This window comes from Mytilus californianus, unplaced genomic scaffold (assembly GCF_021869535.1).
Source record: "Mytilus californianus isolate M0D057914Y unplaced genomic scaffold, xbMytCali1.0.p SCAF_7, whole genome shotgun sequence".
Classification (NCBI taxonomy): domain Eukaryota; kingdom Metazoa; phylum Mollusca; class Bivalvia; order Mytilida; family Mytilidae; genus Mytilus; species Mytilus californianus.
In genome coordinates this window covers 96617433-96640874 of record NW_026262723.1, presented here as the reverse complement: position 1 = coordinate 96640874, position 23442 = coordinate 96617433, and the positions used below count along the sequence as shown (strand labels likewise).

Below are 23442 nucleotides of genomic sequence, written 5' to 3'. Positions count from 1 at the left end.
GTAAAGAAATTGGACACATGTTCTCCAACTGAGTGATACGATAATTCGATAATACCCCTACAACCACTACGGCAAGCAATTTAAGCTGGATAGGATTACACATACATAGACAAACTCTATCCAAAAGGATTCGTTAAAACTAATGCCTCATTTTAGTAAAGCGACAAGCTATCTGTGCGACAAAGAACCCGTGCAACGCCTCTTTAAGTGTTCTGTTTGGGAGAAATTAAACCAGGAACTCATACTGATATTATGTCATTTAACAAACAGCGTATAAATTGAACATTTTATTACAGTTATACCGTCATATAGGCTTATCTAATCCGAACGTAATTTTTTTTAACTTTGTTTTGAAAAATCAGACATAATAAAAGGCAAAACGTTAAATTTCTTTTTCTGTCACAACCAACTTAATATGTTTATATAACATTTATAACAATTAATCATACAAGCAAAAAGGTGGATACAAATGAACAATATGTTGTAGATCGTCTGCCACGTATACATAAGTCAACTTTCTCTTATTTCTACTTCTTTAGTGAACAAGAATCGATCACATTTATGAAACCGCTATAGGCGGATCACTGTATGTTTTCTTGATACCCTAAATCACAGCCTTCCAGAATATATTTAGTCCTAATCCACTTTTGCATGTGAGATAAGGTGTTGTATAAAGAAGTGTTCGGAGAGGACTTGTCATATGTTTCAAATCAATTTGCTGACGCATTATAAGAACCATTGCATTTGTACCCTTACGGCGTCTCCTTTCCTGGACCAAACATAATTCCCACTGACACCACTCACTCTTAGCAAAGTTATTTGACATAACGACTATTATTTTCCAACTTTTATTCATAAAATTTTCGATATTGCTTGTAATTGGTTGCCCAGCTTCAAAATCCCTATAATGAACGCATATCTTCAAATTCATATCTTCCAAGCGTTTAAAAAGTTCTCCATGTACCCAATGTCGATCAGCGTCACAATACACTATAAAGGCATCAAATTCGTAATTAGCTGGTAAGTCAGACAAGCGAGTTCGTCTTTTATACCTATGGAGACGAATCAAATACAAGGCATTTCGGATATTAGTTTGACATTTTAATATTATCGTTACCAAAACAACCACCAAACAAACACCCGAAAACACAAATGCAATGGTGTCAGTCGGATCCCATGGAGTACAGCTTTCAATGGTTGGCCTATAATTTATCAACCATCTATGTTTTAGTTCATTCGGGTATGAGCAGGCGTAACGTGTAGGCCAGTTAATAAGAGTTTTTGACAAATCAGTTTTCCAAATTGTATCAAAAAACCACATCAGATCACAAGTACACCAAAATGGATTGCTTGTCAAATCTAGTTTTTCTAACGATAATAACAAATTTAGTGGGAAGGTGGTCTTATTTATTATGTTGATGTTATTTCCTTGTATATATAATGCTCGCAAAGATGTAACGTTTGCAAACGTATTCTGATTCCACTTCGCTAATTTATTTCCACTTAAAATTAAAATTTCTAGATGTTGCATTTTCTGGAAAAGATTTTCAGGCAATTTATCTTAAGATGCTGAATGTAAATTTAGCTTGTGTAACTTGACCAAAGAAGAAAACATTCGATGAAAAAATTCCATTTTATCGGGTAGAAAGTTTTTCGTCAGATCAAGATCAACGAGGTTTGGTAGAAAACGAAATATCGTGTCCACATCATATCGTTCATATGCAACACCATGCCTACATTTATCAAAAATGAATCCATTTTGAGCAAACTGCAGTTTCTCAAGCGAACTACTGTTAAATACCGAAGGACTTAAACTGGTAAGCCTATTAGCTGTATTAATTGCGAGTCGTTTTAGATTTGTCAAATATGTGAAAACATTATTTGCTAATGACGTAAATCGATTACTATCTAAAAGCAGTTCTTCTAAACGGTCTAAGCATTTGAACGAAATGGGTTCAAGAAATCTGAGAGCATTGTCGTTCAGCGTTAGAACTCGTAGTCTAGGTGCAAGGCTTTTTTCTTCATTACAAAAATTCGGTATACTGTGTATATTGTTAGATGTCAGGTCTAGATGCTCTACAGTCCGAAATCCAACTTCATCAATTATTATATTGACTACTTTATTTTTTCGACAATATACTTTTTTAACTCTGTAGAATGGTCGAAAAACTGCGGTATCAACATTTGCCAAATTGTTACCGTTTAGTGACATTTTGGACAAATTCGATCCGGTTAAAGGGTCAAAAATATTACTTGGAAGCAGATTCCAATCATTTCCTTCGAATCTCAATACATCAATCAGTGATTTATTTAAACTGTTAAATGACTTTGATATTCCAGAAATGTCCAAATCCGTTTCAACCGATATTTGTAGTCTCTCCAAATGATTTAATGTCACAAAAGCATCGGAAGTGATTGTTTTAATTGAATTATTCCCAAAAATGAGAATTCTGATATGATTACCTGATATGTTTCTGAACAGAGTCAAATTTATATTTGAAAACTTGTTATTTGTCAGTTCTAACGTCTCTGAATACTCTGGAATATTTGGAATATATGTTAATGAAAAGCAACTAGTTCTTAACTTCTTGCGGCTACAGCTACAATACCGTTTCAAGCAATTGCTATCTCTAGGATTTCCATGTATACAAACTATCAACAAAATGAGAAGATAAACATGTATCGTCCAATTATATATCATTTTCCTTCTATGAACGTTCACAAGGAATAGATCTTTAACGAATATTAGAATGAATACTGAATATTTATATACATGCATCTACTGCGTGCGCTAAATAAGGTATTTATTTATAAACGTATGCATGTTTATTTGTACTATTTACCTGGAATGATTTCCATATTTATATGATGAAAGTCCTGTCATCTCATGCAATGTGATGTTTCAATATAGTACAATCACAGGACTTCCACATGATCAATACATAGGTACTTCCTGCCTTTCATTTAATTTTGATGGTATGAATGTTCAAGTGTTTCCTGTTCAGAAATAATATCATCAGTTGTTTTTAAAACTAAAATTGTTTTTTATCACAGTGTTCCAGTATTTTATACTTATTTACACATACACTGATACCGTTAATCACAGCCTTCCAGAATATATTTTGTCCTAATCCACTTTTGCATGTGAGATAAGGTGTTGCATAAAGAAGTGTTCGGAAAGGACTTGTCATATGTTTCGAATCAATTTGCTGACGCATTATACGAACCATTACATTTGTACCCTTACGGCGCCTCCATTCCTGGACCAAACATAATTCCCACTGACACCACTCACTCTTAGCAAAGTTATTTGACGTAACGACTAATATTTTCAAACTTTTATTCATAAAATTTTCGATATTGCTCATAATTTGTTGCCCAGCTTCAAAATCCCTATACTGAACGCATATCGTCAAATTCGCATCTTCCAGTCGTTTAAAAATTTCATCGTGTACTCATGTCGATTAGTGTCACAATACATTAAAAGGCATCAAATTCGTAATAAGCTAGCAAGTCAGACGAGCGAGTTCGTCTTTTATGCCTATGGAGACGAATCAAATAAAAGATATTTCGGATATTATCTTGACATTTTGATATTATCGTTACCAAAACAACCAATAACAAACACCCGAAAACACAAAAGCAATAATTCTGTCAGTCGGATCCCATGGAGTACAGCTTTCAATGGTTGGCCTATAATTTATCAACCATCTATGTTTTAGTTCATTCGGGTATGAGCAGGCGTAACGTGTAGGCCAGTTAATAAGAGTTTTTGACAAATCAGTTTTCCAAATTGTATCAAAAAACCACATCAGATCACAAGTACACCAAAATGGATTGCTTGTCAAATCTAGTTTTACTATTGATAGTAACAAATTTAGTGGGAAGGTGGTCTTATTTATTATGTTGATGTTATTTCCTTGTATATATAATGCTCGCAAAGATGTAACGATTGCAAACGTATTCTGATTCCACTTCGCTAATTTATTTCCACTTAAAATTAAAATTTCTAGATGTTGCATTTTCTGGAAAAGATTTTCAGGCAATTTATCTTAAGATGCTGAATGTAAATTTAGCTTGTGTAACTTGACCAAAGAAGAAAACATTTGAAGTACAAATTCCGTTTTATCGGGTAGATAGATTTTCGTAAGATCAAGATCAACGAAGTTAGGTAGAAAACGAAATATCGTGTCCACATCATATCGTTCACATGCAACACCATGCCTACATTAATCAAAAATGAATCTATTTTGAGCAAACTGTAGTTTCTCTAGCCAACTACTGTTAAATACCGAAGGACTTAAACGGGTAAGCCTATTAGCTGTATTAATTGTGAGTCGTTTTAGATTTGTCAAATATGATGTGAAAACATTATTGCCTAATGACGTAAATCGATTACTATTTAAAAGCAGTTCTTCTAAACGGTCTACGCATTTAACGAAATGGGTTCAAGAAATCTGAGAGCATTGTCGTTCAGCGTTAGAACTCGTAGTCTAGGTGCAAGGCTTTTTTCTTCATAACAAAAATTCGGTATACTGTGTATATTGTTAGATGTCAGGTCTAGAAGATCTAGTCCGAAATCCAACTTCATCAATTAGAGGTATTCCCGTAACAGTGTGGACAACCGTAGTACCTTTGTTGTCATTACTACTGAATCATTTACCTTTACTTTTTGTCGTCGGCTATCGATAACAATGATTTTACGCTCACGCAGTCTGACTGAGGCCCTCCAATGGGGATTTAGATAAACACTTGTAACACATTTCGATACATAAAATGAAATTATTGACCAAAACATAAAAAACGCAAGATATGTACGTTTAAGTATTCAATATTAATCAAAACTCAAAGGTTATTCCTGTACTAGTTTTTCGAATTATTTGAGTCAGGCGTTGAGAATCTTTGGTGACCCCACAGTTTAAATGTCTATAATAAATACGACGTGATAAGTGGGCGTTACAGACGAACGTTCATCTAATTTAACCCAGTCAATGAGAGACTTGAGCGCACCAAAAAATGGTCTCGTCCACACTGTTATGAAAACGATACTATTATATTGACTACTTTATTTTTTCGACAATATACTTTTTTTTAACTCTGTAGAATGGTTGAAAAACTGCGGTATCAACATTTGCCAAATTGTTACTATTGCTATTAGTGATATTTTGGACAAATTCGACCCGGTTAAAGGGTCAAAAATATTACTTGGAAGCAGATTCCAATCATTTCCTTCGAATCTCAATACATCAATCAGTGATTTATTTAAACTGTTAAATGACTTTGATATTCCAGAAATGTCCAAATGCGTTTCAACCGATATTTGTAGTCCTCCAAATGATGTAATGCCACAAAAGCATCGGAAATGATTGTTTTAATCAAATTATTCCTCAAAATGAGAATTCTGATATGATTACCTGACACGTTTCTGAACAGAGTCAAATTTAAATTTGAAAACCTGTTATTTGTCAGTTCTAACGTCCCTGAGTATTTGGAATATATGTTAAATAAAAAGCAACTAGTTCTTAACTTCTTGCGGCTACATAGATAATACCGTTTCAAGCAATTGTTGTCTCTAGGATTTTTATGTATAAAAACTATAAACAAAATAAGAAGACTTGAGAACATGTGCCGTCCATTTTTATATCATTTTCTTTCTATGAACGTTTACAAGGAATAGAACTTTAACAAATATTAGAATGAATACTGAATATTTATATACATGCTTCTGATGCTTGCGATAAATAATGTATTTATTTATAAACGCATGCATAAAATTGAGAATGTATATTTTTACTATTCATCTGGAATCATTACCTTGTCATCTCATGCAATGTGATGTTTCAATATAGTACAATCACATGACTTCCACATGATCAATAACTAGGTAGTTCCTGTCTTTTCATTTCATTTTGATGGTATTAATGTTCAAGTGTTTCCTGTTTAGAAAATAGTATCATCAGTTGTTTTTAAAACTTAAATTGTTTTTTTTTTCTCACGGTGGTCCAGTATTTTATACTATTTTACACATAAATAAAGGCAACAGTAGTATACCGTTGTTCAATAGTCATAATTGTATAAAGCAAAAACAAATCCGGGTAACAAACTAAAACCGAGGGAAACACATCAACTTTAAGAGGAAAACAACGGAACAACAGAAACATTGAACTACAACAAAAGCAAACGCTTACATACATAGAAACCGACAGTGTGATAACAACTGCCATATTCCTGACGAACCTGGTTTTATAGCTAGCCAAACATCATAAACTATAAGCAATTTTACAGAAAATGTTGAATGTATTGCTAAATAAGACTATATAATTATGATTCATTAGCATCCCCTATTACAATTCAGGAAGATACAAAAATGGGTTTTCTTAACATGGAAAATGGATCAACTTTTAACCATACATGCACACATTCATGTATATTTATTTGGTGTTTTCATTTCATACTAATACATTTGTAAAAGTAGTGATCTATGTAACTGTTCAGGGTCAGAAAAAAATAAATGTGTGTAATTTTTTTATACCGAAAAGGGCACTCGAATATCATATGACAAAGAATGAATGACGACACCATGTCCCACAGAAAAAAATGAACAAACAAAACAGCGACCCTCAACATACTTCAAAGAAAATTCGTAAAGAAAATACGACCTCATCTAAAACATGGGCGAACTAAGATAGGATAAGCAGTTATTTTTCAACCAGTGAAAATACGTCGAACTCAAAGGTGTCATGATCGGTTGCGTTGACAGGATAAGCGTCTACGGCTATTCATAAAAATAGAAAAGTCAGCTCTTCAAATGTTTTATTGACGTTATCATGACCTGATTAGTCGTTAGAGAATATGACTTAATACCCAATACAACACATCAACAAAATTCTACTTATACTGGTGACAGTTTCGTCTCCGATGGTATCACCAGCCCGGTAGTCAGCACTTTTGTTTTGACATGAAATATCATTGATATGTTCTTTTTTTCTGTAAATCTGCTTGTACCAAGTTAGGAATATAACAGTTGTATTCCATTCGTTTGGTGTGTATGAGCTTTTGATTTTATCAATTGATAAGGGATTTTACCGTTTTGAAATTTCCTTGGAGTTGGGTATTTTTGTTATTTACTTTTTACTTTTTATAAAATGTTGAATTATTAGAGACACTACATTTTTTTCTACATACAGGTATAGATTGCTATATCCTCATTTTGCACAACTTTTTGGCTTTTCGGTTTTTAATGCTGTTTAATTTTGTATTTGATTTGGCCTGCCAACTGTGTTGATTCGACCATCACTGATGAGTTTTATGAAGACCAAACACGTGTCTGGCGTATACCATTATAAGCCAGGTATCTTTGATGAGTTTTTACAACTACTGAGTTGATGCACTTCCTGGCGGATGTTTCGGCTCGAAGGTGTTACCAGCCCAATATTCAGTCCTTTTGTGTAGACATTAAAAATAATTGATATGTTCAATTTTCTGTAAATTTACTGCTAATAAAACGTTCAATTAGTCGAAACATTAATGCTTTTTTACCCACAGGTTTATGTATTGCCATAGCCTTATTTTGCACAAATTTTACGAATTTTCTTATTTCAATGCGATTCAATAAAGAGGCGAACGATACAAAGGGGATATTCAAAGTCGTAAGTCGAAAACAAACAAACAATGCCATGGAAAAAAAAACGACGAAAAGACAAACAACCGTACACGAAACACAACATAGAAAACTAATGACTGAGTAACACAAACCCCATCCAAAACCGGAGATGATCTCAGGCGCTCCGGAAGGGTAATCCGATCCTGCTCCACATGTGGCACCCGTGGTGTTGCTCATGTTAGTACTAACCCGGTGATAAGTCTAATTTGGTAGATCACATTCTGGGAAAAGGGGACGGATTGTAGTTACGGAAATTGGAACATATCCATTGTCATCTGTGAAACGGATATTCCATAACGGTCAATCATCTCTTGATGACGTCCGTCCTTGAATTTAAAAAAAACTACGAAGGGATGATTTCAACTTAACCACTTAGAACTCTTGATTTAATAGCTTCCTTGTAAGCAGCAACCCTCTATCAAAGAAATCCTGATAGGAAATGCAAGCCCTGGAATATCGTATCAACTGGGAGATATATATTCCGTATACAGGCGCTGCTGGAATGTTGTTATATAGAAATTGAAAGTTCACGATTGGGGAAATGAATTGATCTCTTTTGTCGTAAAGTATTGTTCTCAACCGTTCGTCATTATCAATTTCTAGATGTAAGTCAAGATACCAGACAGTCTTAAGTGTATCTGTTGTATCCTTTTCCTCAAGTTCGATGGGATAGAGGCGTTCCACAAATTCACCACACTTTGAATTATTCAGTGAGAGTACATAATCTATTTAGCGGAACGTGAAGTTAAAGGATAAAGCTAGCTTCTTTTCATTCTTCCTGTGAAGCTCCTGTATTACGTCAGCCTCATATGATTGAAGGAACGAGGTCAGCGAGAAGAGGTGCACTGTTGGTTTCCATGGAAATACCGATTGATTATTGAAAAACACGTCCTCCAAACGTACCATATATGTTGTCAATTAAGAAATCAAGCATCTTGTTAATGTCAGTTTCAGAAAAAAGTTTTGTTTGAATCAGAGTGATCTACTTCGTATTTGATTTGGCATTTCAACGGTTTTGATTCATACGTCACTGATGAGTCCTATGTAGACGAAATGCGCGTCTTACGTACAAATTTATAAGCCTTGCATCTTTGATGAGATTTTTATGAGTCACACGATTTGTGTAACAAGTAGAGCAAGCTCTGACAACCTTTAAAAAGGATTCGAGTTTCTCCAAGTTTTTCGGCAGGTTTCCTAATATTAAATTTTCTGTGTAGTGTTTTGTGGATTGTTAGGTGTATAAATTCTTCAGGTAATGTATTCTTCAATTTAAGTTTTATTGCCCTTGGTAAAAATCTCTTATAAAACGTTTACTTTTTTCAGAAAGCATACACATTAAAACAATAAGATAGAACTCTACTTTAAACAAAGGTATACGTCAAAACAATGTAATTTCTAGATATTTGTTGACCCTTCTTTTTAATATGTTTTCCAATCCACTGTTAAACCATATATGAAAATAATCATAGAACTTTGAACTAGGATACAATATATTTGATAACGAATAACTTTGTTCGAATTTTGAGTTGTGTTTTTATACAACTTGTAAAGCACAGATGCATGGGGCATGGAACCCCTTTTTTTATTCAGTTTTACATTGCATTATATTTTTCAATACAATTTTGGTATATTTTTTACTTTTTAACATACAATTTTAAATTGAGACAAGTTCTATGGGCCATGTCTCAACTGTAATATTTTTCATTGCTAGAAATATCGTAATTTTACAAAGTGCATAAGAATTAATGAGATAAATCAGAGAATAACATTGTGATTCAAGAATTGTAGAGATGTTTGTAATATGAGACTGTTTAAAGATGTAATTGGAATAACAAGTAATTATTTCTCTGAATAATCGGAGAAATAAAAGAGGATAAACCTAGATATACGTGTGGAATTGATGGGAAATTTGAACGTTCTGAAATAAAAGATGTCATTCTGATGCTACCAAAACCCTATATCATTGTTTATATAAGCGATAACTCAATTTTACAAATTCTAAAAATCAGTTTAATGCTCGTTTCTTTGAAAAATATTAAGTTTCTAACCATTAAATCTACATATAAGTTAATAACACAGTTCAACCACCAACCTTCAAAGGTAAATTACGATGCAAGATTATACCAAGTGTAATTACCAATTCTTTAAATGGTCCTTTGAAATGAAAAAAAAAAAAATAACACTATATAAATTTGGTGCGTCCGAAGCAAATCAAAATCAAAATCAAATCAAATCAAGTGTATTGTACAATTCAGGCATAAGAGATGTACATAAAAATAATTGCAAAATCCATATTAAGTATATTATTCCTGAGTGAGTCGGAACTTTGGTTCCAGAATAATTTCTTAATATATCAACGGAGAATTTAGGTAACTTTAAGGTTGGACGTAAATCGTATCAGTGTTGGAAAAAAAAATACTGAGCTGATAAAACGCATTATTTTAATGTTCTGTATTCCTTGGTTTTCCTTTGTCTTTGTGTGCTCGATCCTAGCTGTTTGTTGTTTGTAATTTTAACTTTATCTTTTAGTTCAAAAGACATACTGTGTTCACTCTCTTTTTTAATATTTTTCCCAAGGGTACTGGAATGAATGATACATTTTCACTGTCAAGGTTATAACCTATGTAATTGTGTCCAACTAAGATAGCAACACCCTCAAGCATAGCAGACCTCGGACGATTATGACTTGTCTGTTTTAGAACCATTTTGTTTGTACGCTCGGAAATTTTTTTTTTCAATTTTTGGTCTCGGCAGTTCCTGAGTTACCATGACACTATCCGTTCATCATCTGAATACCTGTCGACCGTGAATTGCGCCTTAATAAAATTAAAAAAGAAATGATGAACCTTGATGTTAACTTTGTAGACAAATCTGTTTACTTTGTTATTGCTATTGATATAAGTTCTAAAGATCATAGTTACCTTTAGATGTATATATATATTGATGGTAGCTGAACAGTTATATATTCAAAAAATTAGGGCTTTTCATTGAATACCCAAGTAGACTTCAAATCTGTTAACACTATGTTTAAATTTTATGTTCTAAAAAGTTAATCGGAAGATATCAAGACCTTGTTGATATATATTCCGTATCAATTTCACAAATAATACATGATGGTCTTGAAGTATAAATTCTAGGTACTGACGTTGTTTATCATCTTGATGAGGTGTTATAGTGTTCTTTTTATTTGTCTTTGTATATTTTTAACTTTTACTATTTAGTCCATTTTTGGTAATATACTTTTGACGTGGCTCTGTATTTATACATCCCGCCATTGTGTTATTGTGCTATGGTCATTTTTGTATTCTTGTCTTTCATTTTTGCTTATGTACTTTGTCTATAGAGTGACTATGTGCCATTTTGTTCTTCTTTGTTGAAATAGTTATTTGTTTTTATAGTGATTAAGATTATAATACAGTGTTGACTGCTGTTCCCCAATTTTTGACATTTTTCACACATTGTTGTCAATATAATGAAATTCTATGCGATTTTCATACAAGTGAGAGGTTTAGCTAGCTATAAAACCAGGTTTACTCCATCATTTTCTACATAAGGAAATGCCTATACCAAGTCAGGAATATGACAGTTGATTTCCATTCGTTTGATGTCAGTGTTTGAGCTTTTAATTTTGCCATTTGATAAAGGGCTTTGCGTTTGGAATTTTCTTGGAGTTCGGTACTTTTGTTTTTTAACTTTTTACCATACATGCATTTAAAACACACACTGCATGTAAAAACAATGTATTGAGTATATCTTATTCTGTGTTATGTAACTATCCTCATTGTAATGGAATTTACAAGATTATCATAGTCGTTGTAAGAGACATGTTTGTAGTTGCTGTTCATTACATGTATTACAAAATAGATCCATTATTCAATTAATTGACAAAAATCGAAAAATCCTTGATTCCGTTATTCAATGATTCACAAATAACTATTTACAAAACGTGAATGATGCTTCAGTGATAGAACTGATGAGTAAGCCCAGAACGAAGACCAATCATATATTTGGAAATCTAGAAAATTGTTCAGATTGAACTAATTGTCATTAGTATGATATGTACTGAGATATATGCACACTAATTCAAACAAACAGACAAAGACATTTGTAGTGATTTTGATTGACAATAAAGTCAATGTTATACAAATTACCAGTATTTGAGGACAAGATGAAAATGTTTATATAATAGAGCAATCTATGATATCGGGATATTTAGAAAATTGAAAGTAAGGAAAACTTTAAAAATTTTACCGAATTAGACTTATCACCGGATGTGTACTTGCATTAGCAACACGACGGGTGCCACATGTGGAGCAGGATATGCTTACCCTTCTTGAGCACCTGAGATCACTCCTAGTTTTTGGTGGGGTTCATGTTGCTCAGTATTTAGTTTTGTATGTTGTGTTTTGTGTACTGTTGTTTGTCTATTGGTCTCTTTCTTTTATTAGCCATGGCGTTGTCAGTTTATTTTCGACTTATGAGTTTGAATGTCACTTTGGTATCCGTCGCCTCTCTTTTAAAAATATACTTTAAACGGAATTCAATATTTGAACGGTTCTCCTAACGTTTCTTATTGTAACTGCCTTCTTTTGTTGTTGTGCATTAGAATCGACTAATAATTCCTTAATCATCGAAGTCAAAGAGGGTATACCACGAGTTAGCGAAATTATCGATAAAATCCAAACGTTCTGATATAAAAGATAATTTTTTTATTGTTAAAAACCCTAAAACATTGTTAATTTAATTCCAAATCATTTTAAAAACTCCAAATGTCCGCTACTGTAAGCACAAGTCTTTCTTATCAAAGATGTGACATCTCCTCTAAATTTTTTGAATGACAAATAGAATTACTTTGATATGGCATAGGACAACTTCTAATCATGTTCTTAACTTAGTACATGCACAGGAATATATATATAGATCTCAACCCTACTCCTCTTTTAATTTGGTATAACTGACTTTAATAACAAACACTCAGAATATTCGAGGCTTCTACTTCATAGCCTGTTACGGCGTTTCTCAATTTAACATTTGGTCCTTTTAGCGTTGTTTCCATTCTTTAACTTTTCTATATATTTGTTTTTCTTTATATTGGCATTGCTCGATTTCAGCAGTTTGTAGCTTTTAGGAATTTCGAAATTGTATTCCTGGTATCTATGTTGAGTTTTAAATCATTTTGCAATTACTATCTATTTACATTATATCTTATACAAATAAGGAGATGTGACATGATTGCCAATGAGACAACTTTCCACCAGAATGAGAAATGAAATGGATAAAGGCAATTATAGGCAACCGTACGGCCTTCAACAATGAGAACAACCCATACCAGATAGTCGGCTAAAAAAGGCCCCGACATGAAAAATATGAAACCATTCAAGCGAGAAAAACTAACGGCCTAATTTATAACATAAACATTTACGAAAAACAAATATAACAGACATGAACCAACGACAACACATAAACTGCAGGCTCCTGACTTAGGAGAGGCACTTAAAAAACCTTAATGCAACAATGTGATTTTTTTGACTTTTTGACTTTCGAATTTAAGGAGCTTAACAAAACGTGGTCTGATAATACCTTCTCCTTTGCAATATATATTTATAAATACTAGTATACATTAACAAAAAGGAAAATCAATTCGTAATGTTAAATCACCAAGAGTCCCAGTACCGTCATTATTTAAATGATTTATGTTAACTGTACAATTTCAAGGTAGGGAATTATTAAATTATACTTTCTACCCTCCAGCAGCAAAGTATATTTTTTGCTTCCAAAATATGAATAATGGGTCAGTATGTAACAGACTATACAGATAACATTAACTGTACCAATTCACTGCACCAGATTCTCATTTTGACAATTCATGCTCCTCTAAGTGATGCTCGAGGCCAAAATATTTGAAAGTCCAAACCCTTATACAAACGTTGATGAGCAGATAATACCAACAAAGGATCAAAGTAAAGCCTAACCCAGAGACAAGGGGTCAGAGATATGCTTGATGGAAATATCAGTTATATCTAGTTTTAACACATACAAGACAGCGACAGCCACAAAATAATTCAATTCCTGGGTTGTGAACAGCATATAAAACGTTTGACACGTTAATAAATTAATGAATTAAGTACGAAAATTCCAACTTCCTCAGGCAAAGTTGACCGTAAATAATTTTTTCTCTTCTATTTTGGCGGTTTTTTTTTTCTTGTTTCTACATCCTTAGTTCTCAAATGTTTGAACATTTCTGATTAAGGTAAATACAGCAAAGCGTTTCGGACGTACGGAATATATAAAGTATCATTGTCATTTATATGATGAACATTTGGTTAGGTTATAAACTTTAATTTAGTAAATATTTATAAACGACAGTCTTTTTCCTATCATCGAGAAAATGATTAATAGCAGATAATATAAAAAGAAAAAGATGTGGTATGATTGCCAACGAAACAACTCTCCACCAGAGGTTAAATAATATAGAAGTTAACAACTATAGGTCACCATACGGCCTTCAACAATAAGCAAAACCCATACCGCATAGTCAGCTATAAAAGGCCCCGAAATGACAAATGTAGAATAATCCAAACGAGAAAACTAACAGCCTGATTTATGTACAAAACAATGAACGAAAAACAAATATGATAAACAGCAACAAACGACAACCACTGAATTACAGGCTCCTGACTTGGGACAGGCATAGACAGAATGTGGCGAGGTTAAAATTGTTTGTACCAAACCCTTCCCCCATGAAGATGTGGTATGAGGGCCCATGAGACAACTATTCATCCAAGTCACAATGTATAAAAAGTAAACAATTATAAATTGTTGATAAACTTTATTGCCGAAACGTACATAAATATTATCAAGGAGAAAATTAGCAGCTTCAATCATCTCATCACACCTCAAGTAAGTATATCTAGATATAGGAAGATGTGGTATGAGTGCCAATGAGACAACTAGCATATTTACCTTTCTCATTAGAGAAGAAGGCTTTAAATGAGTTGCAGCAAATATATTTGCAATCAGATTTACCAAACGACGATTTAATTAAATAGGAAAACTTTTGTTTGATAAGATTGTGTGGAAAAAAGTAAAATAACAAAAAAAATACCGAACTCCAAGGGAAATTTAAAACGGAAAGTCTTTTATAAAATGGCAAAATCAAAAGCTCAAAAACATCTAACGAATGGAAAACAACTGTCATATTCCTGACTTGGAACAGGCATTTCCTTATGTAGAAAATGCTGGATTAAACCTGGTTTTATAGCTTGCTAAACCTCTCACTTGTATGACAGTCGAATAGAATTCCATTATATTGACAACAATGTGTGAGCAAAACAGACAGACATAGTAGGTAAAAACGTCAAAAATTGGGGTACAGCAGTCAACATTGTAATATAATCTTAATCACTAAAAAAACAAATAACTGTTTCAACAAAGAAATAAAAAAATGACATATAGACAAAGTACATAAGCAAAAATGAAAGACAAGAACTCAAAATTGACCATAGCACAATTGCGGGATGTGTAAGTACCGATCCACGTCATAATTATATAATCAAAGTATGGAAGTTTAGTGTTAAGAGTTAAAAAGTCAAAACTGTCAACAGAATAAAAAGGACTATCAAAAACATACGTCGTGATTTATCTAAGTTTTTACACTCCAAAAATAATTAATCCCACTATTTTCGTATGTTTTATTACAATAGTTAATGAAACGTTCTTTGATAGTAGTTGATGAACTAGTTAAAAGCACTGAAATATTAGATGTACAACACCTACTAGAGGCCGAGATGAAACGATGTTTTACTGATTATTTGTGTAGTTAAGGTAACCAATACATAATAGGGACCTTCAAATATTCAGAAGAGGCGTGTAGCTGTGATGTGGTTATGATATGATTGTTTACTATATGACTGTCTGTGGAGCTCACGGACTTGAATGTAGAAGAATTTAGAATTTAATTGTAAAGAACTTCAGTTCAGTGTAGTATCTACAACATACCACCACCACATTGTAGGCTGCTTTGTCGGTCGGTACAAACACAAACCGCTTTGCGAGCACTTAAAGTCTGTTTCTTTTCCTAGAAGTAGGCGTATTATGTACTCTTTTTTTTCTAAATTATTTTCAAAATGTGATATTCGAATATCCACAACATTCATACATTTATTTAAATAAGAATCAAGAGATTTTTTACCAATTTTTACAATACGATGAAAGAGCGTCGTTTATGACCTGACGACACGGTTTCCAAACTATTTTAAATGGAGGACGATTTTTTGGTCCTTTTTCAAAAAATTTTTACCTCTCCGTCTTGAACAATATTGAGGTCCCCCGTAATAATCATGGTTATAGTGATCATATCTAAAATTCGACGATTCACAGTCGCAAATTAGAGAATTATTATTTTCTACACTGACGTCTGATGTTTCTGACATATAATTACAAATTAATCTTCTTCGGTGTACAAAATAATAGGTGGTTCTGTGTTATCAAAATAGGGAGGTATAGAGTTTTGAACGGTAGAGTTAAATATAATCGATAAGTTGATAAATCTGCTATTCTTAATACTGCTCGTATAACCGTAAAGAACGCGTGGTAAAATTTTGCGGTATAACTGGAGTTATTATTGAAGTTACATATCCGTATCAATTAGGAAATTTCCTATTTAATGAAATGATATATGGATAGATGTTGGTATATTTATATCTCTTGTAATCGTTACAATGTTTCAGTTAAATGTTACAGAACACAAATTGTACGCGCAAAGATTTTTTTTATGAGACCGTCGTAGAAAGTAACATAACAAAAATACCGAACTCCAACGAAAATTTAAAACGGAAAGTCCTTTATTAAATGGTGAAATCAAAAGCTCAAACACATCAAACGAATGGAAAACAACTGTCATATTTCTGACTTGGTACACGGATATTTTATTATTTTCTGTCTTTCTCCGTCTTTCATTTCGTACACGTCTTGCGATAATTCAATAATGTTTGAACGAATCCTTAGCTAATTCGTATATAATGTAAATTTTCATGAAGACTAGTCAACTTTCAAAATAAAACATATTCAGATCAGTCGTTCAGAATTACCTTTGTGTCGTCTGTGATATATAAAAAAATAAAGTATATTAAGAAACATAGAATAAGACATGTGCTAGTTAAATGCAATACAAGAACGTCTCCAACGATTGATGTAGCAGATAACGAATCCTTAGAAAGGATTGAGATTTTGTAGTTGTTCCTTTTTCCATACCGTTCGCGTATATTGTTCCGAATAACATTCCGAAGACATACTGGTATTTAGTGATTCCTCCTTCCCTGACGAGAAAATAAACCACTTCTGTCATTGAATGAGAAATCGCCCCTTCCTACACCCTTAGTCGCCTATTTAGATATACATACATATAATATATATAAGAAGTAAAAATAGAAAAAATATGAAAAAAATTAATACCAGTATATTATTAAAACAATACAATTGTTTGAATTTGTTTAAAGTACAGAGATTGTCAGCGAAACAATAGTGCAGGGTTGTGCATATATATTTACAATATTCTGTGTGTGTTTGTCTAACTGACAATATCCTCTAGTACAAATTGAGACACCGATTTATTGTCATAGAAAAGAATTTAGCACATGCTTCTTTTCTGAAATATATGAGCTTATTGTGTTTGTTTTATTTGTTTTTATTATTTTCTAATAATATCACTGTAATTTTCAGTTTGTGAAATCTGAAAGTGATATTGTATTTTCTTTTGTTCTTACTATTCTTTTAGTTTTTTCTTATTTTCTAATAAAAGAGGGACGAAAGATAACAGAGGGACAGTCAAACTCATAGATCGAAAACAAACTGACATTGCCATGGCCAAAAATAAAAAGACAAACAGACAAATAATCGTACAGATGACACAACATAGAAAACTAAAGACTAAGCAACACGAACCCCACCAAAAACTGGGGGTGAAAATATGACTGTAATTTTCAGTTTGTGAAAATCTGAAAGTGATATTGTATTTTCTTTTGTTCTTACTTTTCCTTTAGTTTTTAACATATACTTTAAAATTATTAAGACAAATTTTAGTGACACCTTTATAGAAAAGGTTGTAGCAAATGTTTCTATCCTTAAATATATGAGCTAGGTGTGTTGATTTTGCTTGTTTGTTTTTCTTAATTTCTAAAAGATATGACTTGTGAGACTCTTAAAGTGATATTGTATTTTTTCCCTAACATATGCTGTTAACTTATTTAGTGTCGGAGTTACTAATAATCTTAAATAGATTAGAGTGTTTAAACTTGAATTTTTGAGACTTGTTAAAATTAATTTCGTGCATTGCGTGGTCAGTTACAATTGGTGTTTGAAAGATGATTGATTTACTGATGTACTACACAGGTAGAAAAAGTCTATTTGATTAAGCTCAATGGACTGACACAAAGGTGAAGTGTGCATTGCACTTGTTGCTTGCTTATCATAATTCTATAGATATTAAAAAAGAAAAAGTTTTCAGATTCGGGTGAGTTTTTATCTTTAATCGTGCTTGTTTTGTAATGGTGAAATAATTAAACATGAGAAACCATCTGAGAAATACATCATGTACACAGGTTACAAATACATATTTATTTGATTTAAAGGCTAAATGACACTTATTTGAGAGTCTTCCTTATTTTTTTTATAGGTATATTAGTTTCCCGTAAAAAGTCATGCACGGGACTAAAAGTATGTGTGTATCCGGATAGAAGGTGTTTCAATGAGAGATCTATGACTCCTTGATTTTTAAGCGTTTCAAACATTTGTTTTCTTTGTGCATCATATTTTGAGCAGACTAATAGAAAGTGTACAACATCGTCTGTGACTTTACAGTTTTTACAAATTTCACTAGGACTTTTCCCTATTTTGTAATGATATTTATTAACATCAATAGAGCCAGATCTTAATCTGAATATGATTCGTTCATTTTCTCTATTCATTTGTGGAATAGTAATCTTAAAAGATACATTATTTTGGATGGAGTGTAGTAATCTTCCCTTTGGGTTGTCTGACCACTGTATTTGTCATATTTGTTGTATTTGCCAAATTTGTTTTAAGATTTTTTTTGTTAAAAATTTGATATCTTCCTTATATAGGGAAATATGACAATCTATTGTACATTCATTAAGAGCCACTTTGGCTGTCTAGTCTGCAACTTTTATTTCCTAAAATTCCTACGTGGCTTGGGATCCACTCAAATATTATGTTACTGCCTAGTTTGACTAACTGGTTGTATAAAAATATAATATCGTACAATAAATAATATTTTACCTTAAATAAATTACTCTTTAAGGCATGTAGAGCCGATAAAGAGTCGACAAATACAATCACATTATTTGGTTTAAATTCTTCTACCCATATAAGAGACAGAAATATTGCCATAAGCTCACAAGTGAAAATTGACATATTCTTAGGCAGTTTGTAACCTTTTTTGATTCCCATTTCGGGTATAGCAAATGGACATGAGGTATTATTAGAATTTGGATCTTTAGATCCGTCCGTATATATTTAAAAAACTGGCGATATTGCGTATCAACCATGAAGTTACTTTCACTTCGAATTAAGTGTGGATACTACTTTTTCGAGATGAGCATTGAGAGTTGTGAACATACACAGGGTTTAAACAAATGCCAAGGGGGGATTGGAAATTGTTTGTATCTATATATTTGGGTAGTGTCTATATCATTTTGATTAATCATATCCTTTGAAACAATAAAATACGGTTTTCTAGTCTGTTTAAGTTCCCTGGAGTAGCAAAGAAAGGTTGCTTTTTTTGCTAAACTTTCCTTAGTTGGATGATTATCATCATGACTACATATGTTCAAGAAAGATTTAGTAATTAGACACTTCCTACGTTCTTCGTAGGGTGGGTCACCCATTTCTACTTGCAGTCCACTAGTGGCTACATTTTTATATGCACCTGTACAAATTCGAAGTGCTTGACTTTGCACCCGGTTTAGAATTTTCTTTACAGAATGTGAGACGGAGTTGTATACTTCACATCCGTAGTCTATTTTATATCTTATTAGTGCAAAATATATGTTTCTAAGAGAATGACTGTTTGCTCCTCACTTAGTACCAGTTAGAAGTTTCATACAATTTATGACTTTACTGCATTTTGCCTCTATATATTGCATATATTTTAACCAAGTCAATTTACTATCAATAATTAGCCCTAAAAATTTCACTTCATTGACGACTTCTAATATACTGTTACCCAATTTTAATAATAACTTCTCAGACTTTTTCTTTCTACTAAACACAATGGGTACAGTTTTAAAAGAGGAAATAAGAAATCCCCATTTATTACACCATGCTTTAATATTGTCAAGATCTCTCTGTATTCTCATTTGAATATAACCAATATTTTTACCACACAACCATATTGCACTGTCGTATGCAAATTGGGAAATAGAACAATTATTAATACATGTGGGGAGATCATTTACCATAATATAGAAGTATACATTTCATAATAACATCAAATAGTCAGTGCAAAAAGCCATATGCCTGGAGAATTCGCTTACAATGTCAGATTGACATAGTTGACTCATGGAATCTATGGCACAGATAAACATATCACTATTGAGTTCAGGAATAAAGACACTGTTACGACTAATTCATAAGCTAATGTCACAAAAAAGATATTTGTTGTGTCACGAATAACATCCAGTAAAAAATAAAATAACACAACTACATGTACCTTATCTTGAAAAGAACAAATAGATTTGTTGAATGTTTTTCATACTAACTTGTCAATATCCAGGACATGTTTGAAATATGCATTTAAAGTTGAGTACATTAGTCATTCTCAATTTTAACTTGTGGTCAAACATAAATTTATATTTCTTTTTCAACAACCAAACTTCAAATTATCAACCAACTTAATAGATTCTCAGTCATAGTTATCATTTATTCATGAAAGCAAAAATGTATATACAAATGAACAATTTTAAAATAATTCTGCTACGTATACATAAGTTAACTTTTTGTCAGATATACCTCTTTCAGGAATATGATAGAGATCAAATTAATGAAATCGCTATGGGTGGATCACTGTATGTCTTCATAACATCCTGCATCACAGCCTTCCAGAATATATTTTGGCCTAATCCACTTTTGCATGTGTGATAAGGTTTTGTATAAAGAAGAGTTCGGATAGCACTTATCATATGTTTCGAATCAATTTGCTCACGCATAATAAGATAAGAACCATTGCATCTTTACCCTTACGGCGCCTCCTTTCCTGGACCAAACATAATTCCCATTGACACCACTCACTCTTAGCAAATGTATTTGACCAGTCTACAACTATTTTCCAACTTTTAGTCATAAAATTTTCGATATTGCTTGTTTTTGGTTCGCCAGCTTCGAAATCTCTATAATGAACACATACCTTTAGTGTCATATCTTCCAGTCGTTTTAAAAGTTCCCCATGTACCCAATGTCGATCAGCGTCACAATACACTATAATTGCATCCAATTCGTAATTTTCTGGTAAGTCAGAAGGGCGAGTTTGTCTTTTATGCCTGTGGGGACGAATCAGATACAAGACATTTCGAATATGAGTTTGACATTTTAGTATAAGTGTTACCAAACCAACCACAAAAAGTGTACTTGCAGAGACAAAAGCTATAATTGAGTCAGTTGAAGTGCAGCTTTCCAGGGTTGGCTTATACTTTATCAACCATCTATGTTTTAGCTTATTCGGATATGAACATGCCTATCGTGTTGGTCAATCAGTTAGACTCTGACAAATTTGTGTCTCTTATTCACAAACCATTTCAGATCACAGAAGCACCAGAATGGATTGTTTGACAAATCAAGTATTTCTAACGAGAGCAACAAATCCAATGGGAAGGAGGTTTTAATTATGATGTGAATGATATTTCCTGTCATATGTAATGCTCGCAAAGATGTAATATTTGGAAAAGTATCCAGGGTCTATTTCGCTAATTTATTTTCAGTTAAGATTAAAATTTGAAGATCTAGCATTTTCTGGAAGAGATTTTCAGGTAATTTATCTAAAGAAGTCGAATGCAAATTTAGCTTTTGTAGTTTGATCAAAGGAGAAAACATTCGACGTAAATATGTTGTACCATGAGGTACAAAATTTTTGGAAAGATCAAGATCAACAAGTCTTGGTAGAAAACGAAACACAGAGTTTACATCATATCGTTTACAGCCAACACCATTCTTACATTTATCAAAAATGAATCCATTCTGAGCAAATTGAAGTTTCTCTAGGGAACTACTGTTGAATACTGAAGGACTTAAACTAATAAGCTTTGGCGCTTCATTAATTGTGAGTCGTTTTAAACTTTTTAGATATGTGAAAACATTATTTCCTAATGTTGTGAATCGGTTACTATCTAAAAGCAATTCGTCTAAACGATCTAGACATTTAAACGAAATGGGTTCAATATATCTGAGAGCATTGTCGTTTAGCGTTAGAACTCGTAGTATTGGTGCAAGACTTTTTTCTCCGTAACAAAAATTCGGTATACTGTGTATGTTATTAGATGTCAGGTCAAAATGTTCTACAGTCCTAAATCCAACTTCATCAATTAATATATGAACTATTTTATTTTTCCGTTTTAACTCTGTAGAATGATCGAAAAACTGCTGTATCAAAATTTTCGAAATGGTTATCGTTCAGTGATATTTTGGATAAATTAGATCCAGTTAAAGGGTCAAATGTATAATTTGAAAGCATATTCCAATTATTTCCTTCGAATTGCATTACATCAGTTAGAGATTTATTTAAACTGTTAAATAACTCTGACATTGCAGATATGTCCAAACTCGTTTCAACCGATATCTGTAGTCTCTCTAAATAGTTCAATGTCACAAAAGCATCGGAAGTGATCGTTTTAATCGAATTATTTCTGCAGATGAGAATTCTGATATATTTGTCTGACGCGTTTCTAAACAGTGTCAAATTTATATTTGAAAACTTGTTATTAGTCAGTTCTAACGTCTGTGAATACTTTGAAATATTTGGAATATATGTCAATGAAAAGCAATTTGTTCTTAGGTTCCTTCGGCTACAGTGACAATAATGTTTCAAGGAATTGGTATTTTTAGGTTTTCCATGTAGATAAACTAAAAACAAAATGAGAAGAAAAACATGTATCCTCCAATATATCATTTTTTTCCTATGAACATACGGAATATATTTATAAAGAGTTAAGAATTAATGTTGGGTATACATATATGTTTTATATATGAACTATTTTATATATACGCGTCTGCTGCTTGTACTAAATAAGGAGGTGTGATATAATTGCCAATGAGACAACTGACCACCAGAGTTCAAATGACGCGGATGTCAGCAATTATAGGTCACCGCACGGCATTCAACAATGCATATATATATATATATATATATATATATATTTCATCTGGAATTATTTCCTTATTCATCCAATACAATGCCATTTGTCTATAAAGTACAATCACAGGACTTCCCCATGCCTGTTATATTTTTATTTTGACGGTGTAAATGTTCAATTGTTTCCTCTTTAGAAACGAATATTATCATTTGTTTTTTAAACTAATATTTTTTTCTTAAGGTGTTCTGGTATTTAACACAAATTTAATTTAATTTGACTATGTTGAACGAATCTATCCCATCGAACTAGAGATAAAGGATACTACAGATACAATTAAGTCTGCCTCATATCTTGACTTACATCTAGAAATTGACAATGAGGGTCGGTTGAAAACAAAACTTTACGACAAAAGAGATGATT

General features: G+C 32.5%; 2 protein-coding genes and 2 pseudogenes across 2 annotated transcripts; all 4 read right to left on the bottom strand.

The window, feature by feature from the left end:
• Positions 1–274: 274 nt before the first annotated feature.
• Positions 275–1671, bottom strand: LOC127708864 (toll-like receptor 6). The gene has a single exon (XM_052214033.1). The coding sequence runs from the start codon at positions 1529–1531 to the stop codon at positions 605–607; it is 927 nt and encodes a 308-aa protein (XP_052069993.1). The 5' UTR covers positions 1532–1671; the 3' UTR covers positions 275–604.
• LOC127708862 (leucine-rich repeats and immunoglobulin-like domains protein sma-10) lies at positions 1562–2787 on the bottom strand. The gene has a single exon (XM_052214030.1). It carries the CDS (start codon positions 2777–2779, stop codon positions 1562–1564), a length of 1218 nt encoding a protein of 405 aa, XP_052069990.1. The 5' UTR covers positions 2780–2787.
• A 245-nt stretch (positions 2788–3032) lies between these two features.
• Positions 3033–5625, bottom strand: LOC127709573 (toll-like receptor 13; annotated as a pseudogene).
• A 15040-nt stretch (positions 5626–20665) lies between these two features.
• LOC127708848 (toll-like receptor 6) lies at positions 20666–22838 on the bottom strand (annotated as a pseudogene).
• Positions 22839–23442: the final 604 nt, after the last annotated feature.

What these genes read in the sequence shown, in the direction of transcription:
- LOC127708864 (XM_052214033.1), bottom strand. Translation starts at nt 1,531, where the DNA reads ATGCAACATCTAGAAATTTTAATTTTAAGTGGAAATAAATTAGCGAAG.
- LOC127708862 (XM_052214030.1), bottom strand. Translation starts at nt 2,779, where the DNA reads ATGCATGTATATAAATATTCAGTATTCATTCTAATATTCGTTAAAGAT.